At 53.3% G+C, this 19,534-nt stretch overlaps 1 protein-coding gene across 2 annotated transcripts in view; it reads left to right on the top strand.

Moving 5' to 3' along the window:
- The window catches only part of FLNC (filamin C), a 77,654-nt gene that overhangs the window by 54,730 nt on the left and 3,390 nt on the right, over positions 1-19,534 (top strand). Inside the window, exons 31-46 of one of the 2 annotated variants that reach the window (XM_088141473.1) lie at positions 1,365-1,463; positions 2,457-2,556; positions 3,780-3,920; positions 5,649-5,777; positions 7,139-7,312; positions 7,409-7,570; positions 9,215-9,418; positions 9,853-10,005; positions 10,896-11,018; positions 11,810-12,052; positions 13,493-13,762; positions 15,048-15,185; positions 15,787-15,902; positions 17,277-17,409; positions 17,868-18,044; positions 19,138-19,356. In XM_088141473.1, coding sequence (XP_087997599.1) covers positions 1,365-1,463; positions 2,457-2,556; positions 3,780-3,920; positions 5,649-5,777; positions 7,139-7,312; positions 7,409-7,570; positions 9,215-9,418; positions 9,853-10,005; positions 10,896-11,018; positions 11,810-12,052; positions 13,493-13,762; positions 15,048-15,185; positions 15,787-15,902; positions 17,277-17,409; positions 17,868-18,044; positions 19,138-19,356 — 2,581 coding nt within the window. The remainder of the gene's footprint in view (positions 1-1,364; positions 1,464-2,456; positions 2,557-3,779; positions 3,921-5,648; positions 5,778-7,138; positions 7,313-7,408; positions 7,571-9,214; positions 9,419-9,852; positions 10,006-10,895; positions 11,019-11,809; positions 12,053-13,492; positions 13,763-15,047; positions 15,186-15,786; positions 15,903-17,276; positions 17,410-17,867; positions 18,045-19,137; positions 19,357-19,534) is intronic. The other variant, XM_088141472.1, reaches the window with a different exon arrangement.

Here is a 19,534-nt window from a genome sequence, read left to right on the forward strand (position 1 = left end):
TATCTAGAACAGACATTGCACTACTAAAAGGCAACTGGAAGGCGAAAATCCTATAATAAAGTTCAGAATAGTGAAAGGCATTATTTTCTACTGTAAGACCATTGGAAGACCTGAAAGAGCAGGTTGGGGACAGACTGTCCTGGAGAAAATCTCCCCATGTGGTCGCTAAGAGTCGACACCAACTTGATGGCACATCCTTAGTCAGTCAGTATTCTGTACAAGCTGGGCCCTGAGAAAGAAGACAGCTGCTTTCCAGTTATGAAGACGGTCAGAAAGGATATTAAAGGATCATTGCGGGAAGAAATAAAGTGTGGGGGCTTTTTGAGGGGAGAGTTTGCAACAGACTTTGGGCGTGTTACACGAGTGGAAGGCAGACTAAAGATAAGAATGCTTGTCTGCAGGGTGGAGTCAAAAGTGGCCACTATGGTGCCATCAAAGCTCTGCCCGCTTTTTATGTGTGTCATGGCAGAGCTTTGATGGCATCATTGTGGCTGCCATCTTTACCTCTTTGACCACACCCTGCAGACCCCTGTAAGGGGCATAGAAGAAGGAGAAGGAGGGATGGGCTCAAGAAGATCACAAGACTGTCCTATGGATGGTTACTCAAGACAGGTCAAGATGGTGGGTACCTGTCTGTAGAGTTATCAGGGCTTTCCCTCAACTCTTGGGCATCAAACTAACCACACATATGGAGGGCACCATCCTAGGAAAGGCTGGATGGACCGTTCCCAGATGTTGAGGAAGAAATTAGCAGAACCTCCTCTCCTGCACTGATTTCTACAGGCTTTGCTCCCCCAACCTCTTTGCTAACAAGCCAAAATACCACCCATGGTCACTTTTTTAAGTAATGGGAGGCAGCTCTCTCCCCACAGGTGTCTTCCCGACTACAAATCCCATCTTCCCCAGACAAAATAGAAGCGATGGGTGCTATAAGTCCAGAGTGAAGTGGCGCTGATTTCCCCTTGACCCTAGCCGTGCTCGGTCCATGCTGATGTGGCTCACAGGTTGCATCAAGAAGCACTTGATTCAGCTCTGGCTTGTTGAATAAATGCTGGGACTGAATTTGCAGGAGGTGCGAAGCCCAACCTGAGCTGAACACGTTGTGGGATGTTCCCTAAGCCTTGGGATCTTGGGCAACTGGGGCCCTTGTGTAGCCGCAGAAGCAATAGCTGCGCAGGTTCCTCGCTGGCCCTAGCAAGGGCTGTCCAAGCCCTGGTCTTGCTCCTGTGATGGGGTTTGGTGGCCGCCCCACAGCTGTTCAGCTGCGCCCCGGCAGCCGTCTGGGGCAGCGAGGTAGCTGGGGGAAGAGGGCTGTCAACATGCCCGCCTGGCCATCGACTGACGTCTCCCTTGCTTCCTGCCAGGCCTGTGACTCCATTCCCCAGGCGGAGGAGCCTTGCGAATCCGTCCAGCTTCGCCAGCCCTTCCCGGTGCACCACACAGGTGGCTTCGCTCCACACTGGGTACCAGGACTGTGTCCTTGCTTGCCTCTCAGCCTCTGTCTCCTCTTGCTCGCTCTCTCTCCGTCTTGGAAAGGAGGGTCCTGCTCCGTGCCCAAAGCCAGGGCGGTCCAAGCATGTGGTGGAAAAAGTCAAGAGGGTGGCCCTGATGGTGCAATTGGAGCTCTGCCTATGTTTGATGTGCCACACAGAGCTTCAGTCGCCCTCTTGCAGCCGTGCTCTTGCCTTTTTTGGCTACATTCTGCAGGCACCCCTGGCCAGAGCCAAGTTACTGGTCTTGGCATCTCCTGGGCATTCGTCTGCTCCCTCCTCCTCCTCCCTTCCCAGAGGCCCCTTTGGGCCCTCACAACATGTAGGTGTTGTTGAAACCCAATGTGAACAGGCCAGGCCTCCCCGGGGGATTTTGTAGCCCTTCCCCACCCAAACGGTGAGTTGTATCTGCAAGGGAAGATCGGAGAGATCTTGGAGTGGAAATGTTGGCCCAAGAAAGTTTGCAGAACATCCAATTCCAGTTTTTAAGCAGTTAAACACCTTTGGAACCCGGCCCCATATTGGAGCATCAGTGGAGTCCCTCCAGGTTTCGAGCAAGTTCACCCGACATCCTGGGCCGAAAGGTCTTTGGGTCATTTGTGGTGCAAACTGAATATCCTGCAGCTAGTTGAACACAGCTGCAGCATTCCAGCTGTTTTAGCAAGACAGATGTAAGCAATGGACGGTCCTGAATCTCCCGTTTGCCATTCTTGGCTGCCCCAAATCCGCCCCCCCAGCCTCATTCTGTCCTGGACTCTTCTTTGGGGGGTGGGTGTTGGTCTCCTTCTTTCTTGCAGCCCTGTTTCTTTCAGCCTCCACGCCCCCAGACTCTGTTTGGGCTTGCCACATCTTTCTCTTTCCGTTTGCCTCGCCCTGGGAGGCTCTTTCGCTCTCTCTGCTCCTGTCTCTATCTGGACTTAGTCTCTCTTCCCCCTCCCTCCGTTTCCTCTCCTCCCCTCCTGCCAGGCCACGGATGAGCCCGTCGCTCCCCCGGAGAGCGTGGATGCCATGCTGCGGCCCTTCAACTTGGTCATCCCCTTCGCCGTGCAGAAGGGGGAGATCACAGGTACTGCGAACATCTGCTGGAGGATTGGGGTGCCACGGGGTCCATGGCGCGGAAGCACAGGCTGGCTGGGTGGGGGCCGGGCCAGACAATCTTGGGGTCACTTCTGTGTTTCTATGAGTATTCTTCCACTGTCTCATTTCCGCTCTCTAGTCGCCAAAAATCAGGAGAGTCTGGTAGACCTTTTGCAACTCACAAGTTTTATTCAAAGGCACCAGCTTTCGTGCGCTGCAGCTCCCTTCCTCAGATGCGAATTGTGCTCAGCGGCACCAGCTTTGGTGAACCACAGCTTGCTTCCTCAGAGGCGTGGAGGGTCTTGAGCGATGATCAGGAATAACCAAAGATGGATCACTGCTTGACTCGCAGAAACATCAGGAGGCATCTGTTAGCCTCTTTTTTGGGGGGGAGCCTTTGCATAAAATTTGTCACCAGACTCCCTTAGAGTTGCCTGCGGGGATGGCCCTGTTTCCCTCGGGGTGAGCAAGCCCGTTTTGAAGGGGAACGTTTTCAGCATTTCTCACCTCCTGCCAATGTGGGTGCCCTAATCCCGAGAGAAAACGAGAGGCGGGCTAGGGAGGGAAGAGATCCGCGCTGAGTAAGCGGCTTAAAAGGGGGACTGAGATGGAGAAGGAGGAAGAAGAAGTCTCCATCTGTGGTGGTTCACTGGGATAGCTAAACAGAGCCTCCAAAGCCAGAGCAGTCTACCTCTGCGTCCTTGGGGTGGATTTTCCTCCACCCCACATTCCATTGCTGCACAATGCGCCATTGTTGGGAATGGGGATTCCGCTGTTCTGCTCGTTCCCCTCGGTGCGTTTGGAACACGGCATCTCTTCTTCGTCCGAAGAGCTGGGGGGTGAGCCTGTGGCCGCAGGGTCCTTCTGAGCTGGCTGCGTTGGTGGGGGGAGAGAAGGTGGGGCAGCCCAGAAGCAGACAGCAAGGTAATCCTGCCAGCCCCGCCCAGATCTAGCCCCCCCCCGCAGCTCCCAACTGCTGTACATCAGCCCTACCCCTACTCTAGATGGGGGGCACGGGTGGGTTGGAGTCAGCCCAGAAGTGGGAAATGTTGCTGAACTACAACTCCCAGCCTCCATCATTGTTGGCCAGGCTGGGCTGCTGGGAGTCGTAGTTGCGGGGAGGTTTCCCACTCCTGGCTAGTCCCATTCTTAGAGGCAGAAGCCACCACGCCCTCCAGGTCTCGTCAACCCGTTTTTCTTCCTGCTCTGCAGGGGAGGTAAGGATGCCTTCAGGCAAGACGGCGCGTCCCCACATCACAGACAATAAGGACGGGACCGTGACAGTGAAGTACGCCCCCACAGAAAAGGGGCTGCACGAGATGGACATCAAGTACGATGGCAACCACATTCCAGGTGCGCACCGGAGAAAGAGAGGGAGAACGGGATCAGGGGCCGGATTAATTCCTGGGGAGAGAAACTGCCTGCATTCACACAGCACTCTTAACCCGGGTTCTGAATTCACCCATTCTTGTCCACTGCACACAGCCAAATGAGTCAGCCAGGCTTGGCTCACACACAGCCACCCGGGGCGCCCAAGAGCCGACCCACCCCATCCTAGCACTTTGTGTGAATGCAGTGCTAGGTCTGGGGTTGCCCTGGGTAAGCAGGTGGTGTGAACCCAGCTGTTCTCCCCACCCATGAGAATGTTTTACAGGCATTGGAATCTGAGCTGGAATCTTAGGATTGGGTGTAGACCAGTGTTGCTCAACTTGGCAACTTTAAGATGTGTGGACTTCAACTCTCAGAATTCCCCAGCCACCCTAACCCTAACCCTAACCCTAACCCTAACCCTAACCCTAACCCTAACCCTAACCCTAACCCTAACCCTAACCCTAACCCATACTGGCTGGGAAATTCTGGGAGTTGAAATCCACCCATCTTACAGTTGCCAAGTTTGAGAAACACTGGTCTAGACTGTAGGATTGGGAATGTCACAGAAAAAGACCTGTCTCAAAGAATGTCTTTGTAGAAAAAGACCTGGCTAGATCTGCAATTCCTGCCTGGAAATCTTTTTTCCACCCCAAGCATGAGCAGGTGGAAGGGAACCAAGCTGGAAGACCCCCGGAATTGAATCTTGCCCAGGAAATGCCCCCAGTGGATGGGAGGGGGATGAGGGAGCCAGATCCTCTAAGTCAGGGTTCCTCAACCTCAGCAACTTTAAGATGGGTGGACTTCAACTCCCAGAATTCTCCAGCCGGCTGGGGAATTCTGGGAGTTGAAGTCCACCCATCTTAAAGTTGGCTCCAAGATCACCGCAGATGGAGACTGCAGCCATGAAATTAAAAGACGCTTGCTCCTTGGGAGGAAAGCTATGGCAAGCCTAGATAGCATATTAAAAAGCAGAGACGTCACCTTGCCGACAAAGATCCGCATAGTCAGAGCTATGGTTTTTCCAGTAGTAATGTATGGCTGTGAGAGCTGGACCATAAAAAAGGCCGAGCGCCGAAGAATTGATGCCTTTGAACTGTGGTGCTGGAGAAGACTCTTGAGAGTCCCCTGGACTGCTAGGAGGTCAAACCAGTCAATCTTAAAGGAAATCAACCCTGATTGCTCATTGGAAGGATCGATAATGAAGCTCAAGCTCAGATACTTTGGTCACCTAATGCGAAGAGAGATCTCTTTGGAGAAGACCCTGATGCTGGGAAAGATTGAAGGCAAAAGGAGAAGAGGACGGCAGAGGATGAGATGGTTAGATAGCATCACTGAAGCAATGAGCATGAAACTGAGCAAACTCGGGGAGGCAGTGAAGGACAGGAAGGCCTGGCGCAATATGGTTCATGGGGTCACGAAGAGTCGGACACGACTTAACGACTAAACAACAACAACAACATCTTAAAGTTGCTGAGGTTGAGGAACCCTGCTCTAAGTGGATGGCCATATGTCCAAGCGGCTACACGAGATCCTGTCCTGGGCAGGGGGCTCAACTAGCTGACCTCTAAGCTCCCTTCCAACTCTGGATCCTAGGACTTTCAGAAGGATGACCCTATTTCCCACAGTCCCTCCTTGCCTCCTGCCTGAAAGCTGCAGGCTGTCCAGGATTATGAGAAGTGCCCCTGAGTAATTGCTTGTTTCCCCAACCAGGGAGCCCCCTCCAGTTCTACGTGGATGCTATCAATGCCCGGCACGTCAGCGCCTATGGGCCTGGGCTGAGTCACGGCATGGTCAACAAGCCTGCGACCTTCACCATCGTCACCAAGGACGCCGGCGAAGGTGAGTCCCAGGTGCCATGTTGGAAAAAGGGTACCATGGAGTCGGAAAATGTGCGGAAGAGGGGGCTTCATGAATTGCATATCTATGGGTCTTGAAGACTTCCTGGTATCTCGGGTGGGGGCACCAAATATCAGTGTCAGGGAAACTGGTATCTCCCCTCCTGCTTGTGAGCACCACAGAGGCATGTGTGAGAAACCAAACGCTAGATTAAGATGGGCCTTAAAGGTACAGGGAAAGGTTGCTAGCCTATAATCTCAATCTTGAGAAAGATCTTAGAGCAGTGTTTCTGAACCTTGGCACCTTGAAGCTGGGTGGACTTCAACTCCCAGAATTCCCCAGCCAGCCATGCCCATCCATCTTCAGGGTGCCAAGACTGAGAAACACTGTCTTAGAGAGTGATTGTCCATCCCAGTAGATAAGAGTAAGTGGGAGGCATGAAGGGTCTAATTCAGTCTTTCAGTCTTCCACCATCTGGTGTCCTCCAGATGCATTGGACCTGCTGCATGACGAAATCTGACCTATTTCGGTCGATTTCACAGGTTTGTGAGTTGGCCTCCTGGTTGAGGCAGGATGGAAGATTGATGTGGCTAGATGGTGTTCTGGCTTCCTTGGCATGTGGAGTGCAAGGATGATGTGGATGGACATCACTGCAGAGAAGTTTGGTGTGGGAAGAGAAGAAATGCATATGGCTTGTACTGAAGGACTTTGTATCTTGCATGAGTTTCATATGGATGGTCACCAGCCATTTCTTTAATGAGGAACCTTCACCCTCATTGAAACCAGAGATTGGTAATGTGGGAGTTGTAGACATAATGGCAAGAGTGACCAGCTGAGATGGTGTCTGTGGGATCTCAAAATCAATTAATTTTCTATTGGTAAGATTTCATGAAGTCATGAAAACTTCCCACCTGAATCCTTGTACAATTGGATGAGCTCATGGAGAGTTTTTTTGTTGGTATTCACATCAGGACCTGCTGCAGAACCTTTAAAGGGCTACCAGTGATCCCCAGATCACTGGTTAGAAACCCCTGCCTTAAAGCACAGCCAGGCTGCTGAGATGCTACGGAATATCTGTAGATATTCCAAGTGCTCAGGTGAAAGCATCTGCCGGGGAGCATAAATGGAGGAGACAGCCAATGGGAGTGGAACAGCTTATGTTGAAAACACACTTGTGCAAATGAGGAATGTAGGTGGGAAAAGCGGGCAAAGTGATGGGAGGCCAGGCAGGGTGGTGGGGCGGGCAAAGTGACACGCAGGGAGAGAGCTGGGGAGAGTGCAACAGGCAGGTCGAAAGGATTGGATAAGACTTGTCCAGAAGAAGAACACCCCTGTTTTTTAACCAGCCTCTGTCCCTCTCACAGGAGGCCTATCCCTGGCGGTGGAGGGCCCGTCCAAGGCTGAGATCACCTGCAAGGACAATAAAGACGGCACCTGCACGGTGTCCTACTTGCCCACGGCCCCCGGCGACTACAATATTATTGTACGCTTTGATGATAAGCACATTCCTGGTAGCCCCTTCACGGCAAAGATCACAGGTAGCCCTTCTGCTCTCTACCCCAACCTCACCTGCCTTCAGCCAAGCCTTGAACCCTCCCCTGACTGCTTCTCTCTCCCCTTCCTTCTGGTGCCAGGGGACGATTCCATGCGCACCTCTCAGCTGAACGTGGGCACTTCCACCGACGTGTCCCTGAAGATCACCGAGAGTGACTTGAGCCTCCTGACTGCCAGCATCCGGGCCCCGTCTGGCAACGAAGAGCCCTGTTTGCTCAAGCGCCTGCCAAACCGCCATATCGGTGAGCCACCTTTTATGGCTTGCGCTACCCTAGCTTTGGATCTCGGAAGGGGTGCCCGAGCGTGCCCTCGTGAATAGCCATGGGAGTTGGAGAGGATGAGGTTGGGCAGGCTGCAAACATCTGGAGGGCAGCAGAGATGGCGAGAGAGAGAAAACCAACCTCTAGCTCTTTGCTGCTCCTGGTGGCCATCTGGAGTTTTGCAGCAGGCCTAAAAAAAGAGAGTAAAAAGAGGGGGAGTTCAGGTTGTCCTTGTAGAGAGCAAGGAAGAGGACCTCCGTGAAAAAAATGCAGGAACCGTTCCCTAGGCCAAAGGGGCCGAAGCCTTTTTTAAGCCCAGAACATCCAGATAACATTTGGAAGCGGCTTAGGCAGACACCTCCCTAATTCACAGGAGGATAAGAAGGGGGGGAGATGCAGCAGAATCAGAATGGCAAGAGGCTGTTCCTATAGCCGATCTGAATAAAAGCAATTTTAGCCTGCTGGCAGAGTGGATTTCCTGGCCTGGTCTACCTGGTGGGGCTGTCCTCAGTTTTGCACGTCTGATCATGCTGTCCGTCCTCCTCCTTATAGTTCAGCGAATTAGGGAGGTGTCTGTCTGAGTTGCGTCCAAACATTATCTGGACATTCAGGGCTTAAAAGTTGCTTTAGGCCCCTTTGCCTAGGCGGCCGCACCTGCAGACCTTTGTCCAGGTCATCTTCAGTCCTTCCTTGGTCTAGTCCAGTGCTTCTCCACCTTGGCCACTTGAAGACGTGTGGACTTCCACTCCCAGAATTCCCCAGCCAGCTATGCTGGCTGGGGAATTCTGGGAGTGGAAGTCCACACGTCTTCAAGTGGCCAAGGTGGAGAAACACTGCTCTAGATATTTCGTACACACAGCAGCATCTTTTTAAATGGCCCATGGCTATTCCCTAGCAGGCGAGACAAGGGTGACGGAATCAGGGTCATCCGCGTAGGGTGTGATGTCGCAATGGAAGCTCCACCCCCTCCTGGACACCCCTGCAGAGAAGGCTTCTTTTAGCATCCTGAAGCTGGATCACTACGTGTCGAGGTGTCCCATAATGCAGCCCTTTTTTTTCCTTTTGGGGGGAAAACAGGTAGCTTATGTTATGTTTGAAATGAAATATCCTGATAGAATATCTTAGCCTGAATCTCCTTTCCTTCAGTTTCAGCCTGGAGGTTTATGCCTCACAGAGTTTAGTTTCCAGATCGGGTCGCTCTCCCCTGAACCCACTCCAGCTTCTCCGCGTCACTTTTAAATTTGGGGCCCGGACCTGGTTACTGCATGTCACATATTGTCTATCCAGCCAAAGTACAGTGGTCTCCCCTGATCTGAATGCAGTGCTTTGTTTGAGCCAACCTAAGATCGTATTGGCCTTTTTAGCTGCTGCATCACATGGCCTGCTTATGCTCCACTGGTAATCCACAAGTACAGCTAGATCCCTTTCTGCTCACTGCTGCCAAGTTAGATCCCCCCGGTCCTGTAGCCACCCAGTATCCTGCGCAGACCTAGATAATGTTGTCCCGTGGAATGTCAACCTGTTGGGTTTCATGCTGCATTTAAACCTACTGAGGTCCCTTTGAATGACCCGCACCCCCTTGGCTCTGGTCCTGCCCCACCTCATTCCCCCTCTGCCTCTCCCTAGGGATCTCCTTCACCCCCAAGGAGGTGGGCGAGCACGTGGTGAGCGTGAAGAAGAGTGGGAAGCATGTCACCAACAGCCCCTTTAAGATCATGGTGGGACAGTCAGAGATTGGCGACGCCAGCAAGGTCAAAGTCTCCGGCAAGGGGCTCATGGAAGGGCGCACCTTCGAGATGTCCGAATTCATCGTTGACACCCGCACTGCAGGTGAGCAAAGGGCGGTTGTGGCAAATCTCGTAGGGTTGCAAACGTCTTCCACCAACCCTCCGATTTGGTGGGAACGGCACCGCATGCAGAGCGACGAAATGCAGCTGGTCAGGTTTGCTCGTCTCCTGCTGATACAGCGAGGCCTAAATAGGGGTGGCATTTGCACAATCTTTTTAAAATCCTTTAAATTTTCCTGGTTTCATGCAACGCCCTGAATCATAAACTCAGCTGGTGCGTTGCATCTGCGTAAAGCCAGGAAGAGCACGACGTGGGTGGCCGCGAACCAAGCTTCATGTGCAAGGCAGATGGAGGCACGGGCCCTTAGCTGACTCAGGGTACGCGGGCATGGCTTCAGCTTCTCTGAGCCGGTGCTTGGCAAAGAGGATGTTCAAAGCTGGCAGGGAGAGTGAACTGTCCTGCTGTTTCCCTTACAGGCTACGGGGGTCTAGGCCTCTCCATCGAAGGCCCCAGCAAAGTGGACATCAATTGTGAAGACATGGAGGACGGCACGTGTAAAGTCACCTACACCCCCACTGAGCCGGGAAATTACATCATCAACATTAAGTTTGCTGATAAGCACGTGCCAGGTATGCCTCTCCTTGCCAAATCTCTGCGTGGATTTCAAGATTCTAGCCCTCAGGTTGAAAGCTGAGTGCGAATTAGACCAGTGTTTCTCAACCTTGGCCACTTTAAGATGTGTGGACTTCTCACCAGTTTCTGTGACAAACTAAACTAACAATTGGGCTGTGCTTTGGATTCGATTCCGAAACGGTGCTCTGGAGCACGGAGCAGTGGCTATGCCGCGCCAGCTACAATTCTTTTCCTGGGAAAAGGCGCAACTGCTTAAAAAAGTTGTGGACAGGGGCTATGTTTGTGCTCCTGTGCAGACCAAAGAACCTTTCTGGATTGATTCCCAAGCACTGCGTATCCTGGTGAGTTTTTGTGCAGGCTTAGTGTGCCTTGAAAATGCAAACAAAACTAGAAGTTCACCAAAATATCCACAGCAATAAATCTGAAAGAAATGGCCCTCCCCACTTGCTTGATGTCATCATCAGGCTTCCCTTGGTGGCCCTACAGCCACTGAAGATTCAGGTTGTCCTCATTTAGCGACCATTCGCAGTTATGACGGTGATGAAAAGTCATCGACCGATCCTCACACGACCTTTGCAGGTCTGTGAAGCCAAGGAAAGCTGGTCAGATTGTAAGCACAGTTGCGGGTTCACCTAGTCACCGCTTTGCTTAATGACCGAGTGGCCGGTCCCCATTGTGGTCGCTAAATGAGGATGACCTATAATGTTCGCCACTGACACAGATGCCACGTGGCCCCCAGCCTCAAAAACATTGCCTACCCTCCCAGCTTCTGGGGAGTAGGCATCAAAGGGTCTTTTGCTCTGCTCCAGCTGTGCTTTGGTTGAATCCTGCATCCTGCAGGTGCCAGGGCTACTGAGATAACCACTAGTCTCGGTGCCCCTTTCAGGAAGCCCTTTCACTGTGAAAGTGACTGGGGAGGGACGGATGAAGGAGAGCATCACTCGCCGGCGCCAGGCTCCCTCCATCGCCACCGTCGGCAGCACCTGTGACCTGAACCTCAAGATCCCAGGTAGGGGAGCTGGTGGGGCCGGGCATCCAAAGACCGCCGAGAAGAAACGGGGGGGTGGGCATGAAGGCCCTGTCCCTGGACTCTTTCTCCCCTTTTCCCTTTCTCCCCTTTTCCGTTTCTGTACCTCCTCACCCCGCTTTTCGTTTTCTTGGTGGCAAGGCCCAGACTGGGGCTGAAACGCTGCCTTTCTGCCCTCAATGAAATTTCACATCTGGCATGCTGATTTTTTTGGAGGGAGGGAGAAAGTGGGAGAAGTTTTTCAAGTGACATCAAAAAAAGTCCCTCAACTCACTTCTTCGCCCCTCCTTGTCCCGTAATCGCTCTCTCCGTCTGAAACGCAGCTTACCGGATTCAGATTTTAGGAGGAATTGAAAAATGCCAATGTTGTTTGTTCACTGAAAACATTTCCAGATTTAGGAACCCCACTGGTTTGGTTTCAGCCTGGCCTTGGGAGATGACCCACTTTCTCTGTCCTTTGCTCTTTGGTTTTTGCAACGCTCACTGTGGAGAACGCCCCCAATGTGCCCAGTGGTTGGTCGCAGAAAGGGTCACCCCGCATCCCCTCTGTTGCCATTTCTGCATCTGGGAGGGCTGGAAAGTGAGGTTCTCCAGAGCATGGCTAGGCTTTATGGATTCTCCAGCGTGGAGTGAATCCTTCGAAGAACTGCCAGCCCAGGGTTGCCCTCAAAGAACTATGTGCAGCCCCCTCCCCGTTTGCCCTCTTTCTAACTGACTTCTCCACCTCCTCCTCCTCCTCCTCCTCCTCCTCCTTCCTCGCCGCCCCGGCACAGGGAATTGGTTCCAGATGGTCTCAGCCCAGGAGCGGCTGACCCGCACTTTCACACGCAGCAGCCACACGTACACGCGCACCGAGCGGACGGAGATCAGCAAGACGCGCGGCGGGGAGACCAAGCGCGAGGTGCGGGTGGAAGAGTCCACGCAAGTGGGCGGGGACCCCTTCCACAACGTCTTTGGGGACTTCCTCGGCCGCGAGAGCCTCGGCTCCTTCGGCAGCATCGCCCGGACCCAGGAGGGTGCGTGGGCCTTGCTCGTGTGCCGTGCGCTTGTGGGCGTCTGCCTCTCACCAGCAGGGAGCATGGGGGACACGTGGAGTGTGGAGTTGCATGCGAGCCCCACCTGGGGAGGAAGGGAGGCTGAATCTGCATGGTGGTTTTTCCCCCAGGGGGCAATTTGAGAGGTGGGTCACCAGCACATGAGAAGGATGACAAGGAGGGGCCTCTCCCCACTCTCAGTGGTCTCTTCTGTCCATTCAGAGCTTGAAAGTGGTTCCAAATCCATCCTGCTCAACGTGTTGGCCAAGCCGAAATTTTACAACTGCTTAAAACAGTGTTTCTCAACCTTGGCCACTTGAAGCATAGCTGGCTGGGGGATTCTGGGAGTTGAAGTCCACCCATCTTCAAGTGGCCAAGGTTGAGAAACACTGGCTTAAAAAGATATATTTAAATACATACTTTAAAAAGTGCTGAAAAGGATGCTATTCCTTCCTATCAACTCCCCCTGGATCCAAGCAGTTGCCGAACTGTTTGGGGCGGGATGGAAGATTTTTTAAAACAGTATCTTTATCCCACTCTCCTTTTAGAGAGCTCCTACTGAATCCACCGACAAAGGGAGCTAATTAGGGGTTAATTAGAAGCAGATTAAACAATGCCACGACTCCCCTTGTTTCCCAATTATCTGGCAAGTCCAGCGATTAGGTCATGTTCTCCAACTGCTGATCACGAGAGGTTTCTAGGAAGCCAAGAAATTTGATTTAAAGGCAGGGAGGAGAGACATTTGTTTGGAAAGTAGGTTCACGTCCTCCCTCAGCCGTGGAAACCCCATCTAGGCTGGTTCTGCGAGGATAAAATGGGGGTGAGCACCACGCAGACTACTATGAAGGAGAGGCAAGCGGTAAACTTAACAAATCAAAACGAGCAAATAAAAATGAGAAAGAGAAGTTGGTGGATCTTCCAGGCATGCTGCTTTGCGTGAGTGCCGTTTTCTACCCCGGCTCAACAATGTCACATTTACTAATAGCTTAAAACCGATGATCTTCGACGAGGAAGAAAGTCCACTTCTCGTCTGGGAGTGAATTGCACTAATGCATGACGTTTGCAGAGATTTAATTCATACCCGTCTGTGCTTCTGCTCTTGTGGGTAAATGTGCATTTCAACAAGGAGTTAAGGTCAGGTATGGCGAAGCTGGAGGTCCAAGGATGGAGCAGAAGCTCCCCGACGTTGAAGAACCAGACTGGCTCTGAAGTCTTCCGCAGATGCTACCAAGCCGGTCTCGGCGTTCCTGAGGACTAGAAGCATGTTTTGTTTGCTTGAAAGAACAGCATGTCCACTTTTCTGAAGCCCTGGATTGGTGGCTGGGGAGGAAGGGGGGCTTCTGAAGCAGGCCGGATGGTCTGCCCGGCTTCACTGTCCACCGGCTGACCTTCCTGCTGGCCTGTGCTCTTTTCACCCTGCAGGAGAGGCTGGCCTCCAAGCCATGACCGCCCAAGTGACCAGTCCATCAGGGAAGATGGCCGAGGCAGAAATCATCGAGGGAGAAGACAGCGCCTACTCAGTCCGCTTTGTGCCCCAGGAGATGGGTCCCCACACCGTGAACGTCAAGTACCGTGGCCAGCACGTGCCCGGCAGCCCCTTCCAGTTCACCGTGGGGCCACTGGGCGAAGGGGGGTCCCATAAAGTGCGAGCAGGAGGGCCTGGCCTGGAGAGGGGTGTGGCCAGCGTGCCAGGTAAGGGCGGCACAGTCAGTCGTGCGCTGGCACACCCGTGTGGGTCTTTAGACTTGCAGGGCTTGACCATTGAACCTGGGTCTGGGAACGCTTAGAACCCCGAGGCCAACCCGGTCGGTCCCTCTTCCGGGAGGCACTCCCCACCGGGTCCCACCGAGGGGGTCCAAAAAGTCAAGATGCACAATGGGAGCTCTGCCTCTTTTTAACACGCGTGGCACGTGGGAAAGTGGCAGGCTTCTACTGTGCAGCGGCAAACCCCGTCTTGACTTTGGGGCCCTCCCCCACATGCCTCGCTGACATGAACAGAGGGGCCGCAGGCAAACTGGGAGCACTCATTTTCCAAGTTCCATCTGCCCTAAAGTTGGCTTGGAGGCTGCCAAATTAAAAGGGTTAATTATTAGAATGAGTTAATTAACAGGTTTGGGAGATAAGAATATAAAATCCACAGCAGTTTGGTTAGGGTCAGTACCACTGTGGATGGAATTGGGGTGGGGGGATTGGGGAATTGCCTGCCTGCCTGCCTTCCTCTTCCCTCCCTCCCTCCTGCCCTTTGAAGGACCATTAATGGGGCTTCTGGACAGAGGTCTTTCATGCAGGGGGCCTCCAGGTGGGAGAGGTCTGAACCCCCTCTAAATCTCCCATCCTTGCAGCTAGATGATTGGGGGCATGCCCAGAGGGGAGTTTTGCTCAGAAAAGGCCCTGCTGGCCTGGAACCCCTCCCTGCCCACCTCTCTCAGAAGGACCCACCAGCGGGCTCTCGGGCGGAAGGGCACCATATAAGGACCCGGGAGGCCTCTGCCTCGTCACTGGGCGGATCCCTCTTGGCCACCCGGTCTTTGGTCCTGGGACCTCAACAGTCTGGGATCTCTTTCCAAGAAGCACAGCAGAAACCGGGGCATCTCCCGGGGCACCTGCAACTGGGCAACTGAAGCCCCCTTTTTTTAAAATGTACGTCGGGTGTGCAGTGCATGTGCAAAAAGGGGTGAAACTTTGATCAGGTGGTCATGACCCCCATGGTGACTTTTTGGACACCCCTCCCTCCTGCTGCAGATGCCCCAGCAGACGTTGGAGTGGAAATTGCAATTCTGCACCCGTCAACATTGTTCTTAATTTCCTGACCTTACTGTGTTACGTGGGCGCTTCTAGCCTTGCCAACTTTCTCTCTGCCCTCCCTTCCCCACCCCTGGTGCCCACCAGCCAGGTAGGACTGCCACTCCCAGCCTCCTCGGCCACAGAGCACTGCCCTTGGCCAGCGATCTCTGCTGACCCCCTCCTCTCTTCCCAGCTGAATTCAGCATCTGGACCCGGGAAGCCGGCGCTGGGGGCCTCTCTATCGCCGTTGAGGGGCCAAGCAAGGCAGAAATTGCATTTGAAGACCGGAAAGATGGTTCCTGTGGAGTGTCGTACATTGTCCAAGAACCAGGTAGGATTTGGGTTCATTTGGGTCACGCCAGGGGCGTGACGTCAGTTAGGCAAAACCAACAATAATTTAAAATGATTTAAAAATAATTTTAAAGTCCGGCTGTTGCTTAAAAGCCCAGAAAAGTGGGATAGTCTTGGTCCAGCCTCAGAAACCTAGCTGTGAAGGCCTTGGACAAGTCTCTCTCCAGCAAGGAGTTGTCGTTGTTGCTGTTGTTATCATCTTAAATGTACATGCCACCCAATTCCCAACATGTCTGAACTCCACTGCCCAGGTGCCAGGACGGACAGTCCCTATTAGGGATGGCAGGGGACTAACAAATCTTAGTTGGCAAGTAGCTTCATGCAGGAAAAAAACAGAATTTTAAATGCCTTGGACCAAGAACACTTTTGGGGTCTGGAAAGGGAGGAAAAGAGACCTGGAATTGTGCCTGGGAACAAACGGAGGGCTGGTTCCCAAGCGGCCAGTGTATCCAAACCCTCTCCAAGGGCTCTCCAGCATAAAATACCCCGCGTGGATCCTCCACGGCATGGCTGAGATTCATGCTACTGGGTGGGCACGCCTGACCTCAGAACCCATCTTCCTCCCCACTCTCCTCTGCCAGGCGACTACGAGGTCTCCATCAAATTCAACGATGAACACATCCCTGACAGCCCGTTTGTGGTTCCTGTGGCTTCACTCTCAGATGATGCCCGGCGCCTGACCGTCACCAGCCTCCAGGTATCCGCCAGTCCGCGTGGGTGCAGAGAAGAACGGGGGGCTGGAAGGAGGGGGGCTGGTGATGGGAAGAAAGATCGATGCGACCCCCTCCCGTGAAGAGATGCCCTTTGCCAGAATGATTTCCTTTTGCTCAACTGGGTGCCCTCCTGATGTGTAGGACTACAAGTCCATCTCCCCAATCAGAATGGGAACTAGAGTTTAACCCAGTGTTCCTCAACCTTTGCAGCTTGAAGATGAGTGGACTTCAACTCCCAGAATTCCCCAGCCAGCCATGGCTGGCTGGGGAATTCTGGGAGTTGAAGTCCACTCATCTTCAAGCTGCTGAAGTTGAGAAACATGGACTCTAACCCATTGGGACATTATCCATTTGGGGGAATTGAGGACAATCCTCCTTCAAGAGCAGCTGCCAGCTGTGGGGGCCCCTCAGTTTTCTCTTGTTCCCCAAAGACAGAGGGATCCAACTTCCCATGGTGTGAAATGCTTCCTATCTTTCCATCTTGGTTCCATCTTCCCCAAAGTAGATTGACCCTCCAGTCCAAGCAGGGTCTATGGGCATATAGGGAGACGGTCTTTTCCCTGCTCCCCCTGCAAAGTCAGTGATGTCACTTCTCTGGGGCTGCTATTAGCCACCAGGGAAATTGCAGGGGGGGGGGCGGTTACTTCCCTACCACTGCTGTTTGAAAGGAAAAGCAAGTTAAAAGTATGAAAACTTGGCTATGCCAGATGGCCTGGGGGCCTGATGGGGGCTCCCCTTGTTGGAATTGGCTGGTGGGATAATCGATACTGCTCCCCCCGCCCCTGATCATCTTGAATTGTACTGTAGAATTGTTACTAGTTATTTTAATATGGATATTTATATTTTTATCGTTTTTACTGTTTTGGATTTTAATTGTAAGCCACCCAGAGTCACCCTCTGGGGGAGATGGGCAGCATATAAATTGAATGAATGAATGAATGAAATGTTCATTTAACAAAATAAGGACAGAGTCATAGAGGAGGCAAACTTAGTTAGAACAAGAAGAATCACTAGTGTGTGTAAATAATTTCTGTAGGAACTCCACAGGAGCTTTCTCTGACTGAATTCTTCCCATATTGGGGGGTGGGGGTTGATGGCTTCCAGACTTCCTAGCTGGCATGGAATACTTCCTCTTCCGGTGTTTTCCAAACTTGGCCACGTTCAGATGTGTGAAGTCCACGCATCTTAGAGCGGCCAAGTTTGATAAACACCGTCCTAATCGATCCAAGAGCCCGTGAGCCCCTCCACGGGCTAGCACTTGTTGGGCACGCGAGACTAGGCCTGCACGGGGGTGGGAAGTTTGGGGTTAGGTATGCGGTGGTGTGAACCTGACTCGGCTCTGTTCTGGGACTCTGCAGGAGACCGGCCTGAAGGTGAACCAGCCCGCTTCTTTCGCGGTGCAACTCAATGGGGCACGCGGCGTGATCGATGCCAAGGTTCACACACCCTCTGGGCTGGTGGAGGAATGCTACGTCTCCGAACTGGACAGTGGTGAGTAGCAGCTTTTCTTCTGCAGTGGACAACACATCTGTCGGAGATGTGGCCGCCCAGATGCGTTGCCTTTCCATCGCCTTCAGTTGTGTCCCAGGCACGAAGCAATCATTTTGACCCTTTCTGGGGCCGTTTCGTGGGCTGCTTAATTCTCACGATCACCTGGCAAGTGAGCCCACAGCCAGAGGAGGACCGGTCTAAGGCAACCGTGTGGCCAACATGAGATTTGGGCTGGAGGCACCTGAAAGAGCCCAAGTCTCCATCCCAGCCACTGGGCAATGCCAGGTGCCCGCCCGGAATGGGGGAGGGAGTGTCAAAAAGATGTCGGAGGAGCTCAGGGTGATTTGAGGAGGCCACACTGGGAGATCTTTGGAGGCTGAAGGTGGAGGGGCTTCTTTCCCGAGACCACCCTCGCTGACTTGCTTTGCTGAGCCTGACCTGTTGGATTTCTCCCCCAGACAAATATGCCATTCGCTTCATCCCCCATGAGAACGGGGTCCACTCCATCGATGTCCGGTTCAACGGGCGGCATGTTCCCGGCAGCCCTTTCAACATCCGCGTGGGCGAGCAGAGCCAAGCGGGCGACCCCGGGCTCGTCACAGCCTACGGCCCAGGATTGGAGGGAGGAACCACAGGTGAGGTGGGGGGGGAGGCAGAGCTGGCGGAGGGACAGCTGGCCTTTCTGGGCACCGGCTGGCGTGTGGACAGTTGAATGCCAGCCTTCCCCAAGCAGGTGCCCTCTGGATGGGTTGGGCTACTGCCCTCCCCATGCCCAGAGCTCACTGGGAAGGATACTGAAATGCTGCCTTAGAAGCTGAGTCCATTCTGAGCATCTCTGGCAGATGATTCCACTAGCCAATGAATCTTAGACCTTCCTTCCTTCCTTCCTTCCTTCCTTCCTTCCTTCCTTCCTTCCTTCCTTCCTTCCTTCCTTCCTTCCTTCCTTCCTTCCTTCCTTCCTTCCTTCCTTCCTTCCTCCCTCCCTCCCTCCCTCCCTCCCTCCCTCCCTCCCTCCCTCCCCATGTGAGCCGCACCCACTACCAAACCTATGGGATGCCCCCCCCCACATACACGTGAGCTGCTTAAAGTGCCGTGCGCGAAAACATTCCCAGCAGGCTGAACTGACCCTGTGTGGCGATGGGGAGGCATCAGGCAGGGCCCCACGGCCCAGGAAAGCAAACTGCGTATACCCACTGACCACCTCTCAGAGATAGTATGGCTGCCGTGCAGACCCAGGAGGAAGGATAAATAGTAAGAGGGTCACCCAGATGGGTTTATCTAAAACACTCCAGCATCATGCTGTAATTTCCACTGCGCCTGCCTCTTTCTTTGAAACGTGGTGGGCCAAGGGCATATAAGTGTGGTTCCGCCTTTGCTCAGGGCTGCCCAGCAAGCTGTCAATGTGCACGGTATTGTTTGCACGCCTATAAAATTAGGTTGTATCTTCAAAGAGATTTGGTTGTTTCAAGCGAGCCAGGTTTTGGCCACAACACCCCGAATTCTTGCATGAAAGCTTCTTTCCGAACTCTGCGTGATCGCGCTTGGACAGCAGAGCACACATGTTCATCCTGTTCAGGACTAGCTCTTAAAAGGACCTTCTTGAATAGAGATAATGGAGAAAGGGGGCAAATCAGCTGGAGGTGGCTTTTCCGGAGAAGAGCTGGGCATCGTGCTGTCCCTGGGGGCCACCAGGACGGCCTTGCTAACAGCCCCCCTTCTCTCTGGCAGGTGTCTCCTCTGAGTTCATTGTGAAGACCCGAAATGCAGGTTCCGGTGCCCTTTCGGTCACCATCGACGGGCCCTCCAAGGTACAGATGGACTGCCAGGAGTGCCCCGAGGGCCACAAGATCACCTACATGCCCATGGCACCTGGAAGCTACCTCATTTCCATCAAGTACGGGGGCCCTCAGCACATCGTTGGCAGCCCCTTCAAAGCCAAGGTCACAGGTGAGTTGAGTTGCCCGACGGGGGTTTAAGGCCCTGCGGGGAGAGCTCGGACCCCCCTTGACTAGCGGGCATTCCCACCACCCCTGTCTCAGTTCTGGGTGAAGATGCTCAGTCTGTGCCCAGAGGAACATTGCTTTGCACATCCACAGCTCCGGGGTGAGAGGTGTGAGCCTCCAAT

This window comes from Python bivittatus, unplaced genomic scaffold, assembly GCF_059951505.1.
Source record: "Python bivittatus isolate LINGU-HERP-01145 unplaced genomic scaffold, Pbiv_v1 ctg000330_np1212, whole genome shotgun sequence".
NCBI classification, from domain to species: Eukaryota; Metazoa; Chordata; class Lepidosauria; order Squamata; family Pythonidae; genus Python; species Python bivittatus.